Below are 21,798 nucleotides of genomic sequence, written 5' to 3'. Positions count from 1 at the left end.
GGAACCCCTCAGCTGAGAAGGGAGAAATGTTTCATATTTCACTGACAACCATTCCTGTTTTCAGCTACTGATGTCCAAACCTCCATCACAGCAGCCACAGAAATGGCTTCCCAGTAACATTATTCTTGCAGCAGAGATGTGAAGATCAGTTAAGGCAAGAGACGCTGGCAGGCAATTCTCCAATCACAGCAGCCTTCACACTGACAAATAACACGGCAGAGACCATTTGGGGGAAAAATGCAATGTAAAACCCGGATTAAGCATTTGGGCATTCCAATCAGCAGGACGGGTGGGAAAAAAAAGACTTGCTCTTGGGGAGGAATAGAAGAATATAGGGTTGAAATTCATAGAGGCTAAAGCAGAAAAAACAGTGAAGCGTGACCTACGTACAGGAAGGGAATGCTGAAAGGGAAACACGCGCGCACACAAATGGCAGCTGTTCCAGAGGGGAAAGCGGAACGGCTCGTTGCAGGAGAGGCAGCCAACTGAGATGCGCTCAGCCAGCTGTTGGCGCGTTCCTTCAGTCGGCCTCTGAAGACACAGTGATGCGTTCCTGCACATCATGCCTGATTCTCCGCAGGTTTGGGGGGGGGCTGGAGGGAAGCCCGCGCTGACGGACCTCTGGGAGAGTCCCGACACATTTATTGACTGCTTCCCCTTGTTAACAGATCCTGATTAGATTCTGCTAAGCGGAAGAGGCCAGTCCGGTTTAGCAAGCCCCCCCCCCCCCCCCCCGCATTTCAACACGGTGCTTGTGCGGTCGGTCTTCCTAAAGCGTTTCCACGCTGCTGTTCCAGGTCTAATTCTAGCTCTTGGCAATGAAGTATCGAACCCAATTCAGCTACAGCTTTGTGCCCCCTTCATCTTTACAATGCCTCTAATGTAATCTCATTCCTGTGTGACACTTAGAGCCCCAGGAAAAAGGGAGGGAGGGGGGCCTGGCGGTCTGAGCTGCAAAGGAAAGGTGGAATTTTCATCTAACTGCTAAAAACAAAGTAAGAGCAGAACCTGAACTTGTGGATACCCTTCTTGGTTACCTGCTTTGCCCACCCCCATTCTGATCCTCAATAAAGTCACCCAGCTGGTGACTTCTCCAGGGTACCAAGGGAGTTTTCTCAAGCACGAGTGTAACATTTCTGCTGGGCCAAGGCACGAGTGCCAATTAGGCAGGGAAGGGCAGTGCTGTGGGACGCCCCCACCCTCCTTAGGAACAGGCTGCAGTCCAGCTGCAGGGGCTTCCCAGGAGACCCACAGACCTCCGAGCTGAACCCTGGATAGTCCAGCCAGGCACGCACTGGACCCTCAGCCTCGAGCTTCTGGTTCTGCTGAGCGACCCCTGTGACCTTCCATTCCACTCCACTCCAAAATGCCCCGAGCAGGATGGACATCAAGCTCTGGAGACGGAGAAGCTTCAGGGTAGGCAATGCCGTTTTGCCCAGCTGAGGATGCTGGACTCGCTGGTGACCCTCAAGTATTTCTGGCTCCTGAATAAGATATCCATGCCACAGGAAGGCAGGGTGGGGAGAAGCAGCTCAGTCGGCCTCTGACACGGAAACCTCCTTTGGCAGTTGCACATCTGGACTGAAAGGGATTCTTCTTGGCTTCCTCGCCCTCTTCACACACCTTATCCCGAGCTCTCTTTCCCATTTCCACGACATTTTCCCCATCTCTGCAGACCAAAGAGCACAGCTTCTCGCCTCTCACCTGGAGGCCAAGTCAGCCCTGCTGGGAAGATCCTGGGCCAGCGGCAGGCAGGCAGAGTTCCCATGCCCCCAGGAAGGTGAGGAGGGGTGTCAACTTCTCTTCTCCAAGCAAGGCAAACCAACGCAGGGAAGATGAGGAGTACTTCAAAACTGCAGCTGCACGGTTGCTAGTCCCATCGCCACCCCAAATCCCCGTGGCGGGAATCCAGCAATTGGCCACTGCAACCGCTTTGCCGCTGACCTGACGACAGATGAGCTCATCCCACCCTGCTGCCCAGAGCAGGCCCCGATAAGCTAAAGTCAAGAGCTGAGGTCAGGGTGAGATAAAAAAAAAAAAGGAAGGCACCAAAGGGAAATGCAAATCGGAGACGTGCAGAGCGGAAGGAGCCAGCCAATTTATAGCACTGGGGCAAAGCTTCCCGAAGGGCACGGAACAGCATCACCTTCGGCAGGTGAGCCACAAACCTGCTCAAAGCCCAAAGGCGTTCTTCAGCGCCGTGGGGGTATTGGAGCAGCCACACGAGAGCAGAGTGTCTGCTTAGCCCACGAGCTGGACGCCTCTGAAACTCACCAGGGGATGTTTTCATTCACACAAATCAGCTAATTAAACTCTGAACAAGTGACCGCCTGTGCATCACATCTGACTAAGTAACAAATGGACGTGGATTTTCTTATCATTTTTTCCCATCTGCCATGGGCACAGAGATATTCTGCACCCTTTCTGGCAGCAAATGCTCAGCAGATTGGACAGCTGCAAACATTCATGTATGCTGAACAGAACAACACCAAACAGGCAGGGGTGCCTGGACCCCAAATATCCATAGGAACCTTGGAAGCCCCCGGGATGTTTCTTCCCAGGGTACATCTACAAAGGAGTGGAGCTTCCCTTTGGAATGCCCTCCCACGGGAAAAATGCCTGGCACCAATGCTGCCCTGGGTTCAAACCTTTTTAACCACAGGGGGATTTTAAATTTCTTTTTTTGAGTTTTAAAAGCCTTTTTTGCACATCTATACATGCTAAAAATAAACTTTCAAGAAGAGTTGTAGCAAGCTTTTATGCTGAGATCCTACCAGGACCTGAAAGCCCTGGCTCTGACAAAAAGCCGAGGAAGAGGAGGGCGGTCAGCAGACTGGGCTAGAAAGCACCGATTACAATCAACCATTTGTACTGCACTTCCAACACACACAAACCTCTCTGCCACCGGTGTTGTTCCTTCTCGTGATACTGCTGTGAGAAGGGCACCCTCCCCGTCGTTCATTTGGAGAATCACGGACTGTGCTAAGTCTTTGCTGCGTTTCAGGGAGAAGATGCCATTCACAGGGTGCACTGCTTTTAATGTGCACGGCTTGGACAGAGCTACAGACGCCGGGGGTGGTGGAGCCAAAAAGGCTGAGCAAATTCAATCCGTCCACCTCAACTGCTCACGCCTCCTGACCTTATTTATTTGTAAATCAAATTTATATGGTGCCCATCTCATGATATAAGGGACTCTAGGCGGCTCACAAATAAGAACCATAAAAACAGTTAAAGAACTACAAAACCAAGTTAAAAGTTGGAGAGAGCATCCTCACGTCACCAGCCGCCCCCTGTGCTGGGAGCCCCCACTGGATCCCCAAGCTGGTTGGCAGAGCACAAGCCCAGCAGGAACGGGAGGAGGGCAGACCCTGGCTCACCCCCCAAGAAGGGCATTCTCTTGGGGACAGTTCCCCCTTCTGCTGTGACCTCCCACCTGCGCTGCTCTATTCAGAACGACGCCCCTCGTCCCCATCCTGCAGCTTTTGCTCCTTCACTTCACCGGATAGAACTGAATGATTCCTGACCGAACCCTGTACTTCAAGTTCCCTCCCTTTAGCCTTCCTTCTTCCTGGACAATAAGATGCTTTAGTCATCGCAAGAGACTGGCCGCCCCCTGCTCAAAGAGCAAGCCTCATTTCAGCCAAAGAAGCCTGGCTCTCCGCAACAACACGCCATCTTGAACATCTGCAGCAGGAAAACTAGTCCACATGTTAGGCATCCAGCAACCCCAAGCCAGAACAGCGTCTGCCTGCTGGGCTCGATCATCACAAGAGCTCCTGCTGAGAGCCCCCCTTTCAGAGGGGCAGGCGGGGTGGACGTGGCAGCAGGTCTTCTCACCTGCAGCACCCACTTTATGGAGGTCCCAGGTGCAGCCCCACCCCCAGGCTTTTCATAAGCAAACCAAAACCTTCTTACTCCATTGCACCTCTGGCCGAGATGAAGGGGGGGGGCACGATGGGGATTTGTTTTCTTTTTCATGGCTTTCATAGGAATGCTACTATATTTGTTGCTTTGTTTTAATTGCATTGTTATTGTTTTATTGTTCTCTATCCAGGGGAGGCAAAGAAATGGTGTAAAAATAAGTGAAAGTAAAATAATATATTAGCATCATGACCCATTCATATTTGCAATAGTGGTGATGCTGAGAAAAGGAGCAGGAACTCTTGTGACCACCTGCTGGCTTCCTCATTGACTTTGGTTGCGGAAGCTAGCAGGAAAGGTTGCAAATGGTGATCATGTGACCGCAGGATGCTGCAACCGTTGTAACTGCAAGCTGGTTGTCAAGTACCTGAATCGCGATCATATGACCATGGGGATGCTACAACAGCCCCAACCTCGAGGACTGGTTGTAAGTCCCCCTCATTCAGTGCCGTCATAACTTTGAACCATCACTGAACAAGTGGTCACAACCTGAGGACTATCTGTACAAGCTTACATTGCTCCTTCTCTGGGAATCACCACTCTTGAGAATAGTTTTCAAAGAATGGAAGACTGGATGAAAGATGATGGGATTTTCACCATCAAAGGATGTTTTCAACTAGCCTTATTCAACCTGAGGTCCTCCAGAAATATTGGTTCTGCCCAACCCCATGAAGGCTGTTGGGAAAACCTGCTTTAAATCTTAGTCTCAAGTGGCTTGTGTTCCTTGGAAGAGTGGGAACACGCTCTGACCCATCATTTGGCTTCTGGGGACACTCAGATTTCCATATAAAGCACAAATGTTAGATTCACGGCCACCAGCAGGGACTTCAACCCAGCTCCCTCTCAGTTACTTTGGTCTCCTTCAAATCCATCCAACTGTTTTAAGACAACGCTGCACATTCTGGAGTAAATCTGCAAGCAGTAAATAGGTGCGATCAGAGGACCTGCTTTGCTTCCTTCCGTTCTTGTCAGAGTCCACCACGTCAAGCACAGACCCAATCTCACCCTGCTGAAACCCACTTCAACGTTCAAGGGAGACAGGCAGCTCTTACCTGGTTGAGGGGGGTGAGGCGGGGGCATCTGGTGATGCATCATGGGATACGGGGGAGGTTGCTGGTGAGATGTCAAGCCTGGGTGATTGGCTGTCCCAAGAGGGTTCATACCCGGGCCACTGGGGTGCTGGTGCGACTGCTGTGCATTCTGGCTCTGTTGCTGCTGCTGCTGCTGTTCCAGCTGCTGGCGGGCTCGTAATTCGGCATACTTTAGCTGCTCCATGTGGAAGTTCTGACGCTCTGTCAGCAGCTGTTGCCTTTGCTGCTCCAGCTAGCCAGAGGAAAAGAGGAGCAGGGAAAGGAGAATCGCACTATAATCTATATCAGCGGTTAAAACTGAACCATAAAACCCCAGCGTGCTTTCCTTCCTCATACGTATCTCCTGGCATCACTTGACATTCACTTAAATAAATTCAGGCTGGTGTCGGTATCTGGTATCAATATCCAGGGCTGAGAGATGAAAGAGGAAGATCCAACATTATTCCCTTTGGAAAATTCCAACCCTGGATGCGCTTCAGGGGATGGATTTCCTCAACACGCTAGGCCAGGCTAAACAGGGTTGGGTAGTCTGTGGGGCCCCAGCCACGGGCTTCACATGTTATGGGAACCAGGTCATGCTAAGCCACCATAGGGTTTCCTTCTCTGAGAATAACACTGCGATTTGAGGTGAACCCTGTCAAAGGTTGTAAGAGACTCAGCATTTGGAATCAGGGGAAGTTACTTTGAAGCAGCTAAGTTTCCTGTTGTACTAAAAATGCTATGCCAAAGTAAGGATATCCAAGTCTGGCCACAAAACAGATGCCTTTTACATCACTGCAATAAAATAACTCTGAATGGCTTGCCCAATTCCTGGTTTTAAGGATGATGGTGATGAACGTTCAGCTTCTAAAAAATATAATAAATGTGTCCTGAGCAAATGAGCTGGAGTTAGGAACCCAAAGAAGAGAACTGAAGTGGAAAGACAACGATCCCCTGGGGTCCTGCCAATTTTCTCTCTGAATCTTAATGGAAACCGGGGGGGGGGGGGGAGAGGGGGAGGGGAATCAACACAGAGTCAGAGGATTTAAAATGTTGCACAAGTTCCTGAATGCTGGTCATGCATATCCAGGAGATAAAAGTCACATCAGCTAGGGCTGAATTGGCTGTCACTGAAATGATGACCAATGGAATTTCTCCACCTGTCAAATTACAATTTGGATTAATAATCACTGAGTGATTCTATTCACACCTCATATCGTTACTGCTTTAAATGAGTGTGTGTGTTTGCAATGCAAAGTATTAACAAAGCACAATGCAGATCCTCAGGGCACAAGGCACCGTTGTGATGCTACAAGACCTGGAGAAAGAGAAAGAAAAGGAAATCCACCCAAACGGCCGATAGCTATATGGTAATGCACACTGACACCCCTTCTGTATTAACAAGGCTCTTATTCACCCAGCCTTGACTTGATCTCACTGGGCTAAAATGGCTCCAGTTTATATATTAAATCATGTTAAGCATTCACCTTCCCTCCTTTCCTCTCTTCCTCCCCCCAGGAGGGAGGAAACCACTTTGATGATAGTTTGAAAGGGTTCAGGCAGCAACAGCTCCCGCCCGAGAAAAGAATAAAACCATCTTTTTGCCACTGGACACGTTTCCTTACAAGCCCCTCTCGAGGAAAGTTTTTTTCTTCCCGAGAGGCAATGAATCAATGCCTGCACGTGGGGCGAGAACAGCTGCTCCAAGAGAGTAGTTTCCTCACCGCTGGGGGAATCAGTGGAGAAACTGCCTTCGTCCTTAGCAACCGTCCTCTCCCGCTCTGCCAATCGGCAAAGAGGGCTGCCGGAGCGCGGCTGGGGACGGGCGGAGGCGGCAGCGCATACGCTACGCCAAGCGAGAAAACCCTGCCGACAAAGACCAAAGAAGGCTGTCGGTCACACTCCACCCTGGAGCTTGCCGAGAGGAAAAGGCCGATTTCGTTGGGTCTGCCTGCAGGGATCAAAGGTCAGGAACCCAATGCCTAAGCCAAGCCCCCCAAAGAGGGGCCCAAATGGCGCCCTTGGGGGTCTGGCTTACTGTTGCAGGTCAGACGCTTCCCGGCCTGAGACGAGACAGCTGACTGAATTGACCACGGGGGTGCCCTGAGGAAGGGACTCCACGGAAGGTCTGCTGACGTGGCTCTGGCAGAGATTCCCTCGCCAGCCCCAACCAGGAAAAGCAGCAGCCCTGAGCCAATGACCTGGTTGAATGTCAGCGCCCTCCATCTGGAAGAGGACCTTCTCAACTTCTCTGGTGGAAACCAGCGGTCCCTTCCCCACCCCTCTGACGTGACCAGAAGCGAGGGGGCAAAAAGGGTCTCCGTTGCTTGGCACAGCCAAGCCAAGCCAAGCCAAGCCAAGCCAAGCCAAGCCAAGCCAAGCCAAGCCAAGCCAAGCCAAGCCAAGCCAAGCCAAGCCAAGCCAAGCCAAGCCAAGCCAAGCCAAGCCAAGCCAAGCCAAGCCAAGCCACGCAGCACAAACTTGGAGGGTCGGGCTTAGCACTGGGGAAGCCTGCCTCAGGGTCCCCTATTTTGGGAGGACTGGCCAAGGGGGGCTAACCCTGGACAGCTGCCAGCAATGCCTCTGCTGGGAAAGCAGCAGGCATGTGCGAGAGCTGCTTGCTGCGAAGTCTGAAGAAGCCCCAGCTCCTCTTGAGTGACAGACACGCTTCTTTTTAACATTAGAAGCCCACGGACAGATCACTTCACAGAGATTATGGCTGATGGTGGTGTGCTAAAAGAGTGGGACTGGGGAAGCTCAGGGGCAGTGCCCCACTGAGCCTCGGAGCTCATGGGGCAATTTGGGGCTAGCCGCGGTCTCTCAGTCTAGCCTTCTCTCACGGGTTTCTTATTGTGGGGATCAAAGGAGGAAAATTAAACCATAAATGTGAGGGGAAAGAAGCAAACAAACAAACAAACAATGAACGAATAAGATCACGCCAAATCACTGCTGGTTTAAAGTCAATACTAAAGAGTAACCTTGGGAATTAGGAGGAAAAGCGAGAAAGCAAATCTTGAGCTGGCGGAAGGGGTCTGAGATGCCAGTGAACTGAACCTGCCCTCGATCTTACCGCCTCTTTCTCTCTATCCATGATTGTTTCCAGCTCTTCAAAATGACGAAGCTTGATCTCCAGTTTCTTCATTTGAGTTTCCACGAGGAGAGCTACCAAAGACTTGATCTTCCTTTCCTCAACTGCCGCCAGATGCTAAGGAAAAACATACCCATTTTACCTGGATGCAGGACCAGCAATTTGGTCTCTGTAGTGCTGAACAGATTTTTTCATTTATTTAAAATATTTAGGTTTTCATTTTCCACCTTCTAATAGTCATCTATTTCAGATTTCCCAGAACACTCCTGAATTTGCTTTAAACAAAACTGAAAGCATTAACAAAAGCAGGTGGAAGTGACCGTAGGATCACTCCAGAGGCAGATCTACGGGTTCAACAGTGCCTTATTTTGGTGTTATCAACAGCACTGCTGCAGTATCTGCCTGGCGACTATTTAATGCTGAGATTTCTTAGAGGGTAAATGAAGCCACTGCTATATCCTTCCTTGTCATTAGTATAAAGTAATGATCTAGAAGCTGCTTAATAACTAAATCTGAAACTCTATTAGCTACCTTAAGACGGTGCTTATTGTAACAAGGGGACGTATTAGATTTTCACTGATGAAATAATTTCATTTATTCTGATGACTCTGAAAACTGAATTCTGGAAGCTAACGTGTCTGGGAGAGACTGCTCGGGATGACTTCTCCACCCAGGTTGTGATCAGGACCACCCTAGGGAGAAGGGCTGTCAAGCGGATGTGACATTATGGGGGTATATTTCATCAAACCATGATGGCCCTGGATCCCCGACACCAAAGCAAAGCCTGCAAGAGGAATTAGCATTTCCGGCAAACGCCAACAAGACAGGAGAGGGATTGCTAGCACTTCTGCTTTGGAAGGTGAAAGTCCGACATCTTCCCTCACAGGCGCTCAGAGGGTATAAAGGCAAGGGGCACAAAATGACCGCATTAGGTAGACCTGCCCTCTCTCTCCCGTAGCCCCTGTCTTCATCAGGCAGGTGAAATGGGGGCTTAGCTGGGGCACGAGGTCCCCTCCTGCATTTGATTTCCATTTGCATTTTTACTCCTTGCCTCAATGAGGAGCAATGGGGAATCCTGTTTTCTGAACCTGATTTGCCCAGGATGTAAACAACTGAAGCCAGTAGGAGCTCTGACACAGCCACCCGGGCTTCAATTAAAGCACCCCTACATAGCAGGAGTGTGTTCTCTGGCTCCTGATTTTTCCATCTTCAACTTCATTTTTCTGTCAAAAAGAGGAAGGCACTACGTAGTCCTTGTGGAAGAACGACACCATGTGAAACTGCACTGCAGCCGCGGTTCCTAAGAGCAGGACCCAAGTAGCCGACAGTGGATGTAGCACGGATGTCCTTGGCAAAAGGATCCCCTGCTCATTAGCTTAGAAATCGGAGAATGGGGCAGGAGAGAAAGCAAGAGTTTGTGGCATGCCTTAAGCCCAGAGAAAAGAAGGAAACCTTTCCCTCTGTTTCTGCAAGTTCCACATAATGGGCTGCTTTCAGCCCCACGACCCCCCTCCCAAATTCAGGCTGGAATGTGTTAGCTTCCCTCCAAGTGAACGTTAGTGGGCCTGTGAGGGAAAAAAGGCTTGGCTCGAGCTTCTCAAGCCTTCAAAATGCCGAAAGAAACGACCCATCAAGGCCTAAAGAAGAAGCTGGCAAACTTTCTGGGAGGGCACTCAGGAAGCTTACAATAGCGGCCTTAAACCAGCAAGAAGGAAACAAATTTCATTTAATGGTAACCTTCGTACAGCTGAAGCGGAGGAGCACAAACAGAGCATTTGAAGGCCTCAGAAACAGGAAAAAAATCCCAGCGGATTGCCACAAAGGGATCGTTTGAAAAGCACCGGAAATCAGATGCAGTGGAAATCAGTCCTTGACAAACCTTGGCTTTGGTGGCAGCCGACGCAAGAGCAGCAGCTGCGGCCGTCGCAACGTTCCCTTCCGAGATCTCGTGCTCTGCTCTCCTCTTTCCAGCGCTGCCTTCCTTGTCTTTGCAAACATCAAGGTTCTCCTTGTTCTCTTCTGCCTCCTTCTCATCTGAACAAAGCACCCCAGTTAGCCTCACATCACCTTCTATTCCCACCGCTGGCCTCACCTCCCACTCGGCTTCTGCAGAAGAGCACCGACCTCATTCCGGCATTATCAGCAAGAGAGGCCCGTTGAGTCAACTCCCGTTTTGCCTACCCTGCTGTGGATCCCTGGGGGCTCTCTCTGCACTGGTCCTAGAACAGGATACGCATGCCTGCTACCTATCCCCACCCCAGTCGGGAGGTACTGTGCCATACCCACTCAAAATGAACCTGTGCAACTAAAAAAAGAAACCAGTCGCTTGTCAGGCTTCACATCTGGCACAGTGACCAATCGTGCCTCTCTGAAAACTCAAGCCCTCGTTCAGTAACTAGTGAACAGCAGAATATGAGACAGAAGTCCTATCTCTGCAGAAAATCTGCCTGTTGTAGAACACATAAATCAAGCCGTGTGTGTGTGTGTGTGTGTGTGTGTGTGTGAGAGAGAGAGAGAGACAGACAGACAGACAGACAGAGACAGAGACAGAGACAGAGAAAGCATGTGCAAGTGCGAGCACCCCAGGGTTGAAATGTTTAGTCTTGTTCTTCCAGCCTTTTGAAACACGGAACTTCTGATTGTTCTTTTTCACAGCCCTGAGAATTGGAGACTTCTCTTCTGTATTTACATTACAATTTTATCTGGTTGGAGAATCACTGGTTCCCACCTTGCCAGCTTCAATTCTTACTTCACTAAAGCTAAACCAGATTGCATGTTACAGCAGGGAACAATGGCAGCGAGCCACAGATTTACCCCATGCCCATCTGGAAGGAAACCCAGACAGTTCCCAGGGCACGCTGCCTACACTTACCTCTTCTCCTGATGCTGTAAGTGCATCATCTGCCACCTTGAGCCAAGTTAACAATGCTACCTCCAGCAAGCTTTCACTATTCCACTTCCTTTTCACTATGCCAAGTTGATTAAATATGGCCAAGTGAACCGTTGTAAAGCAGAGACACGCAGAAGGAACGCATCTATGTCCAGAGCACGGCAGGTTACGCCAAAGTCTTCCCGGTTTGCCCATTCATTCTTTCAGATCAGGGCTGAACCAATGGCTTAGCCATAAAAAGAAATACCCACCCCCCTACATTTCAGCCTGGACCGTGTTAGCTCAGTATTAATTACCCGGAGTATACAACCAAGATGAAAAGAGTTTGTAAGTGAAGCATGAAAGGATTTCAAATCAAGATTTAGTGCCTGAGCCAAGGCTCGTGAGATGAAGGCAGAAAATTTACTGCTGTATTCTGAAGCAGACCGTGCTAGGAAGAGGGGAATACATCTGTTACAGCCAAATTTATGGGGCGTTCCTGGAACAATAGGGAAAACCTCTGAAAGCCAATGCACATTTCCGTGTGCATGCGCGTGCGCGTGCAACAGCAGTCCCTTACCATGTTTGGGATCCTGAGGGACATCACCATCTTGCTCTTTTTCTGCAATTCTCTCCTCTTCTCCTTCCTGTAGCTTGTTTCCATCTATTTCATTCTCTCCTTTGCTTTCTACCTAGAATGGTAAGAATAGAGAGCAGCTGATTAATATATCCAATAGTTAAAAAAGAAAAGGCTTAAGACAACCTAACCTCAGCCTGACAACCAATAGCCATCAAACAGCACCCTAGATTAAGCGGAAGAAAAAAATCCCTACTTCTAGAGGAGCATTTCCTGATAACCTGACATGACTATTCTGCAACTCTCCAGAACCCGGGCAGAGAGCCTTTGCTCAGCCACGAGGGGAACCAGTGCTGCTTCTCCACTTCAAGGTTCTGGGACTCTGTCCCTGCCTGCACCAAACCATATTCTCCGTAGTCTAGAGGGAAAACAATATGCTCGTTACTCTGTCAGCAGCAGATGTAACAAATATACAAATAAGGTATTACTTAAGTAGAAAACAACGTGGTTACCTAAACATATTAATTTGAGCTCACTCAACCCTGCGTGAGAAAAAAAGTGCACTTGACTTTGTCTGACCTTAACTTTCTCTGCTTGTGTTCCATCTGCGTCGGTCTCCATCTTTTCTTCTTCAGCTCCATCTGTAAGACAGAACATCAACACTTAATACAAAGAAGACCTCATAGCAATAGGAATGGATTGCTGGACAACCTCGGTGTTTCACTTGTGCAGCTGAGCAACCTTTTCAAGGGCCTGGATGCAGCTCACCAGAAGCTTATTTGATTAGCAGCCTCCTTCCTCTTGCAAAGTTCAGAAGCAGGTGTACTCGGCAATTATCCTCTTCCCTTATTTTCCCCCAGCAACTCATACTGTGAACCACTCTGGAGGATGTGCATAACTGTTACATGTAATAGTTCACTGACACTGTTACTGATAGGTATCTGGATAATCATGGCACAGGAGCAGCTCACACACACACACTTGGCACTGGAGCTTTGTACAAATCCAGAAGATATAAACAGCCCACAGTGCTCAGGAAGAGGAATAAAACTTACAGATCAACATTACCCAGAACTAAGGCCAAGTACAGAGGAAGGACCTGGGTATCCAAAAAGACCTCCCATGCTTTCAGAATTATGGACATTCCAGCAAGATGTGCTTCCTACTGAAGGGAACAGTACATGGGAAGGGCATGCCTGTGATGCTCCTATCGGTAGAAATGAAACTTCAGTGCTCAGCCCATGCTCAATCTTTAACTCAGCCAAGCAACTTTTCTTTGGCTTGTAGGTGAGGCATCGGACTACGACTGATGGCCTGGTTTCATCGCAAGATGTTGATGATCGACCTGGCATTCCTAGATGGCTATTATTATGCACCTACAGACTGGACCTAAAAAAAAGACGATTATGATGCACAGCATGTTTAAAAGCAAGACTGACCTATCCTAAAGAAATCCAAGATGTAGTAAGTAGCATCCTTGCTTGGATTTCAGAAAAGGGAGAGGGAAACAGCACACTACAAAGGCTCACATCTTTCAGAAACTTCTCCAGCTTTAAAACACCATGCAAAAGTTTGACATGAGCGCGATTCAATGGCAAAATGACTCCTATGTGCCATTTGGTTTCCTCTGAAATTATTCTTGGGCTTATCTCCAAATAGACCAGTGAGTTTCTAAGGAACGTTGAGGGTTTGGTGGGGCAGAGAAAAACCTGTTGTTTTAGAACATGAATGGAGGCCTCTAGAACTTGCTGCCGCATTCTTCACGTGAGCTCCTTGAATTGGGACTGCACATGAAGAGAGATGGTTCCATCATAATTTTATTAATGAAGACAAGACTCAAAGCTTTGGCAACGCAATTCAACAACAATAGGAAAGCTCCTTAATATCTGTCTTCTGAAAGCTTGGGGCAACCACAGGGATTTATAATTATTTTTCTGATGCATTGGGCCCCAGCATCTGTTGAAAGGCAGAAATCCAACCTTAGAAACAGGAACAGATTAAGCAAATTAAATGTGTTTATGCACATTTTCTTAACTGCCATAATTTATAGGCCCAGGACTGAATGCCTTGGCAGAGTAAACAGTCCTAAGTAATTGCCACTCAACACCTCCACACAGCCTGTAAAATAAGTTAATTAGATATATAAAACTCTCACGATGATCAATTAGAAGAACAACACATGGTAAAGACTTATTAATGGGTAGAGTAGGGAAGCTCTGTGTTGTCTGGCCCTTGGTGTTTGAAGCAACTCTATGTATTAGGTTGGATACAAAAAGTGGGCCTGGTCACAGAAGGCGCCTGTGACTCTTTGAGTCACACAGTGGAGACCTGCCTCTTCTCTTGCCTCCTTCATCTCCTTCTTTCCACCGTTGAGGAAGGCAGTTGCCCCACCTAGCAAGAGCCTGCAGCTTCCCTCCTTTCCCCTTTCTGTACATCTTGACGCCCCTAAGATCCCTGCTGGTTCTCTACCCTGCTCTAACAGGGACACCTGCTGCCAGCCCCTCACCTGGTACCTTGCTCCATGACCCTTGGTATGCTGCCTCGTATTTCTGCAGCAGCAGCCCACCTCCAGTAGAACCACCTTCCAAGACAGAAGAACCCAAACTGAACAAAGAAGAGGCTGTGACCAAACTGATCTCCCTTTGCTAAGCCACTTGCCCATCATACTCCAAGCCTCTAGTTTTTGCATGAAGCCCCTTTCCACATCATCTGATTCTCCTCTCCAACCTATTCTCACCTCAGCCTTGTCTTCTGGGTAACCTGTGGGCAATTCTGTGATTGCAGGACGTCACTCCTCCCATCAGCCTACCCATGGCAATTTCCCCAAAAGTTACTGCATACAAATAAAAGCTAATACCCTGCCCTCAATATTAGGATGTCAGGCCTAGCCCAAGGAACTCCAAGAGGCAATGCAAAATCAGTTCAGCTATGTTTATTAGCTACAATCTCTAGCAAGAATCTTCCCAGACTGAAACCCCAGCTCCCAAGCCAGCCAGCCACAACAGTGTGAATTCCTCAGGGAGGTGCCAGTCTTATACTCTTGTAGTTCCCACGCTCCTGTGGCGAGCTAAGAAAGTGCTTATCTCCCTGAGCCTGGCCTTCATAATTCCATTCCATCACATAGGAGGACATACCTGCAAAGGCCTGTCCTAAGGCTTTCGGCGACAGAAAACATCTGGATGAGATGCATAGAGTGTTACAGAAATTAATATATAGGATTCCACCCCCTCCTGCAGGAAGCTCACTGACAACCACTGAAACAAGGAGGAACGGTCAACTATTACTCCAGCACAGCATTAGCAAGGTGCCAGAAACGGTTTTGTGACTTGGCAGAGGAAAGCCACTAGCAAAACAGAGCAGTGGGAGAGGAAGAGATTTAGAAGAAATCTCCCATTTAGAAGAAACGTGAAACAGGCAAACTGTCCAAATACAGGTTGCGCTTCTGCTCTGATGAACTCATTCCCCAAACTGAGTCAAAGGGTTCATCCACATGGACAGGTTCATCAAATTACAGTATGTAATAAGATAAAGTGGATTTCATTTATTGAATGGATTAAAAATATGATGAGTAAATCAGTATTATTATAAGGATTTTTTTCTTCACTGTGCCTGCTAAGATCACAATTAGGCTGTTTACTATTTTTCTCGACCAGCTACTAACAGACCAACTGAAACCAGGGGAATGATACTTTAGTGGGAGGGAGGTGGCTTCACATGTAAGTCTCAGGGGGCAGGCAGCGGGATGGCTCTTCTCATCCTGGAGAACCTCTTGGAGTAGACAATATTGGGTATGACAAAGAGACTCTTACATTTCTTCAAAAACCAACCAACCAACCAACCAACCAACCAACCAACCAACCAACCAACCAACCAACCAACCAACCAACCAACCTCCTTCCAAGTTGTCACAGTGTATTACTCTCTCTGCCCTTATGCCATTCCCTTTCAGGCTGATCAAAAACTGACCTCTCATACCCTGCACTCTTTTACACTGGAACAAAATGAGCCTGCCATCAACGCATCGGGAAACAGCAGAGTGCCTTGCATTTTGAACTGTCCTTAGGAGCATTAAACACTGAGCCTAAATCAATGCAATGTATTTTGCATTTCCTAAAGCAAAAGGGCAATTTCCCAAGTTTTAAGATTCATTCCTGCTGCCGTCCCCCAAGCTCAGAGCAGGTTGGAGATGTTGGGATAGGCTTGTCTTGGTTTCCTCTCTCCAGCAGAGAACACCAGCAGTGAATGGCTCTGACTATTTCTGGTCTAAACTCTCATTCAAACAAACAAGGAACTCAACAGCCACCTGGGGCTCACCAGAACTATGCTTGTCTGGTCTCTTGAAGCGATCGATCCAACAGGCTAATCACAAGGTCTCAAATCAGATTCAAGTATCACACACACAGTTAGGAAAATTGCATTGGCAGATTGTGGGGGAAAACATCAAGAGGGAATCTAAAGGCAAATGGAGTCAGATTTCAAGGTGAGTCTGACATCTATGAGTTTCCAAGGCAGAATTCCATAAGACTTTCATACGTCAGTGTTGTTTCAGTGAACTTACCGAGCCCAAATTGCTCTCTACAGTCTAGCAGTGTCCCTCAACCACAGCAACTTTAGGACGTCTGGACTTCAACTCCCAGAATTCCCCAGTCAGCACAGGGAAAGTTGCTGAGGTTGAGGATCACTGTGCTAGCAGCTTCTGACCCTGATAAGGTCTGGCTAGACTGGTGGCTCTTGGAAGAGCACTGAACTCCTACAGCTCCCCATCTTTTGCTCAAGTGCTGGCATGCTTGAGGGCCGACTGGAGATGTCTGCTAGACTGAGGGCAAGAACAGTAGAACCGATGGCTAGTTTGGCCTCGTCGGTGGGCCCTGGAGCGCAGGCTCTGCTTTTTGCAGGGCCTCCTCCTGGTCCTCTTCCTAACCCCATCATGGCAAGAGAACCATCCAGTTTGGAAACGGTCTGTCAGTTGTTCTTCCACCTTTCAAGCCACCAGGTAGAAAGGGAACACTATTTTCTTGCAGCTACTGTAAGTCTGTAGGCCTCTTCATCCAGGGAAGCATCCTTCCAGTTCTGAGCTCACAGAAAACACACCAGCTTCCTGGGGGCCTTTTCTTGCTCTTTCTTGGAATGCAAACTCCACATAGTACATCCTACAAGCACTCCACAGGGAGCAGCATAGCGGTTACAGTTGGGGTCTATACGAGAGCAGTGCCATTTTGGGGCCTATGCAAGAGCAGCATCTCTCATTGTGCCCGTTCAGGCCTGAAGGCTGTTCCTCAGCTCACACTGCTCACCTGTAGACACTAAAAGGCAGCCCACTCTCTCTGAGGTGCACGTGAGCCCATAAGAAGCTCCCTTGACATCCCTTTTGCCCACCATGAAAGGGACTACTGAATGCTCTAACAAAGCAGAGGCATGAGAGAGGCCTTGAGCCTTTCCTCAACACAATCATGAGACTGACTACAGGATAATTTAATCTGAACCTTCATACTTTGCACCAGCATTCCTAACCTAGTTTTTTCTAAATGTGCCAGTCTACAACACGGTGCAGAAAGTGTAACGGGGAAGCCACGTGTAGTCTGCCAGTATCCTCTTTTCTGCTTTCAGAGTACATAGCTTCAAACAACCATTTTTATGTCTTGAAGGGTTCTAAGATGTGAAATGAGTGCCTCAGAGCCTGCAGGTGTTTAATGCACTCATTTTATCCCTCCCAAACATGGCTCTGGCCCCATGTGGCCCTCGATATACCAAGCACAACTTTGTGCAGCCACACCTCAGCCTGCAACTTCCACGATCCCTGATCTCTACTCAGACCCTTCACTTGCACAGCTCTATCGAGTAACCTCAGGATGCTGGCGCTATCACCTCCCCAAGCAGCGACTGTGGCAAAGGACCTATTTTAAGCAAGTCCCAGGTTACATTCCATCACGTTCCTACACCTTTTTATTTCAGTCAGAGAGGAGTGGCTGCAACTGTATTTCTCAGCTACGCTAATTAATATTGAAAGTGCATCCCTGCGGACCATTTTTTTAAAAGCTCTCTCGAGCAACGATCTTTCAGCACAATCCATCCATTTTAGCCATGCAGAAATGCAAGGACCCTTCAGGGAAGACATGGCGCTCTGCACTCGCTTGATCACCCCACTGGTGGGCAGGCCTGGCGGAGGCGCAATCCCCCTGGTGCCTTCCCGGGAGAAGCTGTTTCAGAGCGCAACTACTGCAGACCGTCCGGTGACCCAAATCCATCGAGGCAAAGGACGCTCCCGGGGAGAACCATCAGCTTTTGCCCTAATTTATTCCACTAGTCCCCAATCGATATAAATCACAGTAGCTGGCTAGTATTAGTTCTAAAATCCATCTCCCTCTTTCACTTGCATCAGCTCAGCCTGGAAGAAACAGGGGAGAGGAGAAACCGATGGCTCACCCTCCAGTATTAAAATGGTTCGGCTGCCTTTGCGGGCTTGGGGTCTGCCTTGCCAGCTCATCTCCTTCTGCCACCAGCAACTACATACCTAAGCTAATTACGGAATCCTATCCCACAGGCGCCCCAGACCGTTCTCTGATGATATGCGATCTTGCTAAAATGTCAGCCAAGGGCTACGGCTTAGTGCCTGAGCGCTGCCAGCACCACCTGTGTGGCGGCTGCTGGGCTCCCATCTCTGCTCCCAGACTGAGAGACCTCCTGTTGAGCTGCCACAGCCACCAGCTTGCAGCCTTCATTCAGCTCAAGCAGGCAACGTGCTGGAGGCACTGCATTTTGAGTAATTTATCATGGCAGGCTGCGAGGTCAGGAGTAGACCACCAGTTCAACGGTTGGGCAAATGCTGAAAAAGCCTGTCTAGCAGGAGAGAGGGGGATGAGGCTTTGCCCAGGAGCTAAGCTGGGGCTCACCACTACAGGAGGGACGTCTCAAGTGCCACTGCAGGAAACCAGAGAGTGAGTTAGTCAAGCGTAAGAGCCTTTAGGAAGGATTTCCTTGTGGTGATGAGCAGCAAAATGTGATTATTTCTCCACTCTGATCATGTCCACAGGTAGCAGTCCGGCAACCCTGCTCAAAGTGTCCCTGTCCCTCCTCAGTAAAGATGGGCTTGAGGAACATCTGCAAGGCTGCTGTGAAGACTATTCAAGACACCTATCAGATAGTCACTCAGATCTGCTCTGAGATCGACTCAGGTTGGGTGGATCCTACAGAGATGACTGTACCATGGCCTAATGGTTAAGGTACTGTGAGTTCTAAGCCTCCCATAGACATGAGAGCTGGCTGGGTGGCTTTGGGCCAGTCCCTCTCTCTCAGCCCAACCCACCTCACAGGGATGTTGTTGTGGGGGAAATAGGAGGCAGAAGAATTAGGTATGTTTGCCACCTTGAATTATACATAAAGAAGGTGGGATAGAACAACAACATCTGGGAAGAGTCTGAGCCTGCTGGTCCCAAGGAAGGGGACAGAGTCCTCAGGGCTGTAAGTGGGGCCCCTTGTGTATGAGATCCATGTTCCTCTAGGTTGGTTAAGGGCTCCTGGTGATCCAGGTGGTGAGTGCATTCTTGCGGGTGGGAGTGGCCCATTGGCTCTTGCCCTGGACAATTCTCATCCTGTCTCCAACCTCCCTCTTTTAAGGGAAGTTTGTTGAAAAATTGGTTGGCTTAAAGCTCCAGAGGGCCCTGGAGAAAACATATTATCTGGACCCTTTCCAGTCAGGTTTCAGACCAGGATATAGCACTGAGACAGCAATGACTGCACCATAGATGACCTATGGCAGGACTAGGATGGGGGTGATGCATCCATCTTAACCCTACTGGAGCTCTCAATATTTTTGGCACCCTTGATCATGATATCCTTCTGGATCAGCTTCACGGGTCAGAAGTGGAGGCATGTTGTTATGGGTGTTCTCCTTCCTCTGAGGCCAGCTCCAGCTGATATTGGCAAGGGAGGAGAGGTCTAGCCCCAGACCACGCCCCCCCCAACTGTGCAGGGTTCATTATGGTGTATCTTTGTCTGTGGTCCTATTCAACATCTACTTGAAAGTGCTGGGTGAGGTCCTTGGTCAGCACAGAATTAAATATCACCAGTACACTGATGATACACAGTGTTACATCTCTACCCGAGAGCAGCCAAGTGATGCTGTCAAGGTTCTTTCCCAGTGTCTGGAGGGTGTGTGTGTGTGTGTGTGTGGGGGGGTCTGGATGGTAAACAGGCTTTGACTCAACCCAAGCAAGACTGAGTGGCTGTGGGTTTCAGTCCCCCCATAAGATCTGGAGACTTTCCATGTTAGACTTCTGAATGCACTCACCACTCTTCCCCAGACAGAACTAGTGAGCAATTTGAGGGTCTTCTGTGACTGGTGGCTCCTGCTTGAAGAGGTGGCACAACTCTGCACAACTCCATCCTATGCACCAATTGCAGCTGTTCCTAAATTGGGAGGCACTGCTTGCCATCATTCACGCCTTGGGCACTTCCCAGTGGGATTACTGCAACACGCTCCAGATGGGGCTGCCCTTAAATAACATCCAGAAGCTACAGTTGGCCCAAAATGCAGCAGCATAGGTAGTTATTTATGTATCATGGTATGCCCATGTAACACCACTACTTTGCAAACTGCCCTGGCTTCCCAAAGACTTCTGGATGCAATTCAAGGCATTGGTTATAACCTGAAAAGACCTTCATGGCACAGGGCTGGGTTATTCGCAGGACAGCCTATCTCTGATTCTGCCTGCCCTTCCCGTGAGATCCAACAGTGGGCACGCTGTCCCTCTGGAACACCCTGAGACTTCGATGGCCCTGATCCTGCTGGGCATCGATGATGCTTTAACAACTGGTTTTTTTCCTGCAAGCACTGGGTGAGAATGTTGACTGAGCCGATCTGCAAAATTGGTTTAGGTTTCTAAAGGTGTGGTGTTTTAGGGCTTTGGGCTGTGGTGATTCTTCTTTGTTTATTATCTGGTTTTGCATTTAATCTCATGTTACCTTCCCAGAATTGCAATCTGCAAGTTGAGCAGTCATACAAATCATTTAAACAAACAAACCTTGCCGAAATGCAGATGACCAACCGGCTGAGAACTGAGTACTGATCCTACCATCTGGAAAAAGATGAAGTGTTTGGAGGGAAGGGGTGACAGTAGGCTTGAGAGTGGACCATGGATCCTCAGAAGCCATGTAGTTTCTGACTAACCCTGCTAAGTATACACAAAGGAATATTTGTCCAATTCTGACATCTCAAGTTGAAACACAGGATTCAATCTCAGATCACACAGTATGTGTGTCTGTGGGGGAATTCTGTCTGACTCAGAACATCTTAGACCCAGTAGTAGAGAATCTGCGCTCTCCACATATTCTTGCACTGCAACTCCCATCAGCCCCATAAAGAGTTTTTAGATCAGCCTTTCTCAACCTTTTCACCCTGGAAGAATCCTTGAAATAACTTTCAGGTCACAGGAAACCCCTGCATAAAAATCACAAAAAATACAAAAACCTCAAAATACAATTAATTTCTAACCTATACAATCCATGTTTTGCCACATTTACAACAACAGCAAAGCAGCAGGACAGCAGCTAAGTTGCAGCACGTAAAAATTCCCACCAATGTGAGCTCTAGCATTGTGCAGCACATGAAGTTCAAAAAAACAATGTTAATTTTTTTCAGTCACAATCTCTTACAGAACCCCAGGTGAGAAAGGTTATTTTAGAACAACCGAAATTATCCTAAGATAGGAATGGAGAAAGGGACATCTTTAATTGTATATTTGGACACTGTTAGCCATCCAGATTCTTCTGGAGTATATGGCCATAATAAATTTTAAAAAATCAATAATCAATCTTGTGTTAAGATCACCAAGGGCCTGATTATGTTTGTTAACCAGCCACCTTTTATTCACAAACAGGTAAGACTGAATCTTCAGAAGTGGGGGCTGCAGGTTTTAAGCCTGTATCACTGTTAAACTTACTTTGTCTTCTAGCATTGAAGAGGAGAAGGAAATGGTGGACCTGCCGACAGACAATGCATAGGCTCCGGGTGAAGAGTCATGCTAGTGATAATGTGGTTAAGAGAGCAACGGCTATCAGAATGGGATGCAGAAAAGCACTTGGTAAACTCTGAAAACCAGGCAGTGCTGCTAATGTTTCAACTGAGCCATTATTCTAAACGGGGGGAAAAACACTACGAACTATAAGCGTAAACTGAAACTTCATGCGACAAACATCCATCTTGAACATAAACATGGGATTTGCAAGACAGTTTAAAATCCCTGGACCATCGATACGCAAGAAACACGTGCCATGT

General features: G+C 48.4%; 1 protein-coding gene across 1 annotated transcript in view; it reads right to left on the bottom strand.

Moving 5' to 3' along the window:
* SMARCC1 (SWI/SNF related BAF chromatin remodeling complex subunit C1) overlaps positions 1-21,798 on the bottom strand; it is an 83,799-nt gene that overhangs the window by 9,202 nt on the left and 52,799 nt on the right. The window contains exons 22-26 of the mRNA XM_088150599.1: positions 12,105-12,166; positions 11,529-11,640; positions 9,959-10,113; positions 8,062-8,196; positions 4,974-5,244 (exon numbers count right to left, since the gene is read on the bottom strand). Coding sequence (XP_088006725.1) covers positions 4,974-5,244; positions 8,062-8,196; positions 9,959-10,113; positions 11,529-11,640; positions 12,105-12,166 — 735 coding nt within the window. The remainder of the gene's footprint in view (positions 1-4,973; positions 5,245-8,061; positions 8,197-9,958; positions 10,114-11,528; positions 11,641-12,104; positions 12,167-21,798) is intronic.

Source organism: Python bivittatus, unplaced genomic scaffold (assembly GCF_059951505.1).
Source record: "Python bivittatus isolate LINGU-HERP-01145 unplaced genomic scaffold, Pbiv_v1 ctg000610_np1212, whole genome shotgun sequence".
Lineage (NCBI taxonomy): Eukaryota > Metazoa > Chordata > Lepidosauria > Squamata > Pythonidae > Python > Python bivittatus.
The sequence above is the reverse complement of the archived record's forward strand: the minus strand, read 5'-3'. Positions and strand labels throughout refer to the sequence as shown.